Source organism: Haliotis rufescens, unplaced genomic scaffold (assembly GCF_023055435.1).
Source record: "Haliotis rufescens isolate VD_foot unplaced genomic scaffold, xgHalRufe1.0.p SCAF_17, whole genome shotgun sequence".
Classification (NCBI taxonomy): Eukaryota; Metazoa; Mollusca; class Gastropoda; order Lepetellida; family Haliotidae; genus Haliotis; species Haliotis rufescens.
The window spans coordinates 28760678-28764764 of NW_025963857.1; the positions used below are offsets into that span (position 1 = coordinate 28760678).

Genomic DNA, 4087 nt, shown 5'->3' on the forward strand with positions numbered 1-4087 from the left:
AGGTTTTATCAGTGTTAAGGTCCCGGATACACAAACATGCAGTTATTATAGTCGCCCATTCAGCCGTAATTGGTGTGGTATGTATGATTATAATACAGCGTTCGAGATAACCAGGCTTTATCTAACATTATGAGGACAGTGGCCCAAGGGTCTGAGGCTCACACATCGCTGTGCAGAGTTGCGTCCCTAACTCGAACCAGGATCCGCTTATTGCGGGTTCGATTTCCAAAAATATTGGAACAGAAATAAAATGTAATCATTATCCTTGAATGCAAAATATGAAAATAAATACAAAACACAGAGTAAACTTTCATTGTATTTATTGATTACACACTTTATAAAAAAAATGTATATTCATAACATACCTTGTACAAAACAAAAAATAAACAAAGCTCCATATATGTTGCACATACATACATACATCCAAATACTTCAAATGATACAATCTATTTTGATTTTCGATAACTTTGGAAGAAATTCGGATTTTGTAGGCAAGTGCCGGTATGTTTAATAACAATGTGCTTTTAACCACTTCACAGCTCAGAAAGCCTTATCACAGCTAGGCTTTAACAATAACAAATCAATAAAACATTTCGGAGAAGTGATAAATCATGAAGCATGACAAGGAGATTCATTTCAAGTTTTGATTTCCGCAACGAACTCAAAAAGGGTTGTTAAAGGATATGCTTTATGACAGGAAACCTCAAGTGATTCAAGGGTCAAAAAAAAAATAATCCCAAACATTGTCTCAGATATCCATCTACTTAGGCCCATGTCCTGGTTTCCCTGTAAAGACTCAGCCACTCAATGTGTTTTAGGAAGTATGTTCATTTCACATTTTCCTATTTTTTATCAGTGGAATAGTATCTTCAGTGCGACTAGAAATGTATTGCATCTTATGCATCGCATTTGTCCTCGATATAATGCGCAAGGTGGAGATAATTTGATTACTTGCTCGTCTAAATTGATGAGTATTTTTAGTTTTGATTTTGTGGCTTCAGATTTTCATTTTCCTGTTAATGGTGAAACCGTAGTCTATGTTATTAACATCTAGACGAACCGTTTTCTATTCAATCCGGTTTTGAACTACACACAGAACAGAACCAGAATAGATTATTACATTAAGCATGCTAACAATCTGGTTTGAAAGAGCAAAAATGTTCACACTCATATTACATCTCAGAACGAAAATTCTCCTTTGTAATAGAAATAAAAAATATACATTCACATATGCTCATCTCCTTACATTCTCAAACTGCGTTTAACAATATGATATATGTGTAATGAGTGCAGTGGTTTCTACTTTCAACTCCGATATCACACACAGATTACACATATGAAACAGTATTCAACAATGGTGTCCTATTGCTGTCAGCATTTACCTAATTAGCGTAATAATATTACAGTGAAGCCACTCACAAATAAGAGTGAGTGAGTTGGGTTTAACGCCGCTTTTAACAGTATTCCAGTCATATCACGGCGTGTCAGCTTAATGTGGGAGGAAAGGCCGAAGTGATGCAGGTCTCAGACGTTTCACAAATAAGAAGCAGAATTACCTAGTGTCAGTTAACATTGGTGCTACCATCACCCATTCTACATAGTGGAGCAAAACGTGATAAACAGCTCAGGAACACAATGCTAGTTGAAATTGTCCCTCCTTGTTGGCATTGAATGTGATACCTCGGGAGATTCCGTCCTCACGAAGAGGTGCAAAGGTGATGAAGCGATGTTCAAAGTTATCTGAAAATGTGAATAAACACTGATGCCGCCATCACACACTCTACACTCTCGAACAGGATTGATACAGTTCAGCAAAGGAAAGGAGTGTTCATATTGGAGGACTGTTGTACGGCTGCACTATCTGCAAGAACCAACACGTTGTTATTGTTCATGTAATCCTGCTTGACGCTGAAGTCACAGCATGGGCCAGATATGGACACCGTGTGCCCAACAGGACATGCAGGTGAGTATGGAGGTGGCAACTGAGTGCCATGAACACCGTCAGGATAGAAGAACTGGTTGGAATCGTCGTATGGGATAGCACAGAACTGGTTCAAATTGTCCATTTGCAGCTTGAACTGGAGGTTTCCCTCAATTGGGGAACAGCTTGGTTGGAACACATCTTCTTCACTGTCAGAGTCCAGCGAGAGGGGAGGTGCAGAGGGCATCACCGGAGAATCAGCACAGTCCGTTACAGAAGGAACTGCAAGGGTTCTGTAGCTCCTGCAAATGTCGTTGCACTCGTGGCTGGAAAGAACCTTTCTTATGTTGTGCTCTTTGTAATAAACACCTGGGCACGACAGTACATATCCCCTCTTTGACTTCGCCCCACGTAGCTTGCTCACAATGAGTTCTCCATTTGTTTCATGAAACGTGAAATGAACGAATGCGTCTAAAACATCATCAGAACAACGGCTTTCGCCTTGTTTCGTTACAAACATTTTCAGACAGTCGATCTTCTCATGCACCAAAACCCATTCATCTCTGCTCAGCAACCTTCTTCTCCCCTTCAGATTATGAAAGGCGGCTTTTTTGTCAATGATAGCTTTCTGGGGAACAATGACTCTTATTTTAAGCATGCTCTTTCCCAGACTCTGGTTGAACTTCTCTGCCAAATTCTGGATTGTCTGGTACATGTCAATGATGTCATCGCAGTCCTCTTCCTCGAAGTATTCGTCTCTGCATACTTTTATGCAAAGCGTTGTCATCTCGCCATTGACACCACATGTATACCCCTTGTAGACCTTCCATCTGTCGGACTTTCGCCATGAACAATCACGGAAATGAAGAGCCTTGCAACTGTTCTTGCGCCCCAAAGCGGCACGGTTTTCGACAAATGATGACATTCTTATACATCTGCAAAAGATAATGTATAATTAAAATTAGTATTATTTTTTTCAAACATCCAAAGATGTTTTCAGTGACGCCGAACCATTCAAAACAATCTAAAGAATTTTATTTCCTGAAAGTTCTGTTCATTTTCATACTTCCAAATAATAAAGGAATTAAAAGTTTGATGTCATTAAATCATTTACAATTAAGAAACGGAAAAAATTATTTGAATTCAACCTAAACTGTACATTTTATAAAAATTAAATGAAACAACATAACAAAAAAATATATAAGAACGTAAAAAAATGAATAATTATACCAGCCAATCTAATAAACAAAAACTATGTAAGGTTGAAATAAGCAATTGTGTGCGAGTGTGCCCCGACTGCTGTACTGGTATTTTGAACAAAGGATATCTGTCACGTTATTTTATACTGAATAGATGTTTGACCTACCCATAGTCTTTCACAAGGTAGCATAAAATTAAACAGTAAAACCTACCTGCGGCGATAGTCGACCAAAGAAGCAGCGAGTGCAACCTGACGATGGTAGAAGCTTGAGGACTGCTCGCATTGGAGGCTTGCTCGCGTGTTTATACTCCCGCCGCGTCACGAGTGACTGCCTGTCAACACGGAACAAGACTGGTCATATCATATACAGCAACACGTTACTGGGTTTTCCTCTCCTCAGATAACGTGTACTTATTTTAGCCTGGCAAAGCCAACTCAGAAATCGGACATATTACATGTTGAGAACACATCATGTTTAAGGCAAAGAATGACGTGTGATTGGGGCGGGCGAAAGGGGTTTAACATCAGGCTAAAGATTATTGCACTTACAGCGACGTGCATTGTGTGTGTGTGTGTGTGTGTGTGTGTGTGTGTGTGTGTGTGTGTGTGTGTGTGTGTGTGTGTGTGTGTCTGTGTGTGTCTGTCTGTGTGTGTGTCTGTGTGTGTGTCTGTGTCTGTCTGTCTGTTTGTGTGTCTATGTCTCTGTGTGTGTCTCTGTCTGTGTGTGTGTCTGTCTGTCTGTCTATGTGTGCCTGTCTGTCTGTGTGGCTATGTCTCTGTGTGTGCCTGCTTGTACTAGTCCAGACTAATGTAGGTTTTATAGAGCCTGCTCGCTGAGACACCATGCAGCAGTTTAACATGAATACCCCACTCAGACACAGACACGACCCCTTGTGTCATGCCCTTAATGCCGAGCAATAATCAGGGGCACAGTCAACACATACAATCCTTCAACGTCTTATGGT

At 40.2% G+C, this 4087-nt stretch overlaps 1 protein-coding gene across 1 annotated transcript; it reads right to left on the reverse strand.

The window, feature by feature from the left end:
- Window positions 1-303: 303 nt before the first annotated feature.
- Window positions 304-3473, reverse strand: LOC124138543. The gene is made up of 2 exons (XM_046505247.2): window positions 3334-3473; window positions 304-2856 (listed from the first exon to the last, which is right to left on the reverse strand). Exon 2 carries the CDS (start codon window positions 2844-2846, stop codon window positions 1809-1811), a length of 1038 nt encoding a protein of 345 aa, XP_046361203.1. The 5' UTR covers window positions 2847-2856; window positions 3334-3473; the 3' UTR covers window positions 304-1808.
- Between the last annotated feature and the right edge of the window lie 614 nt (window positions 3474-4087).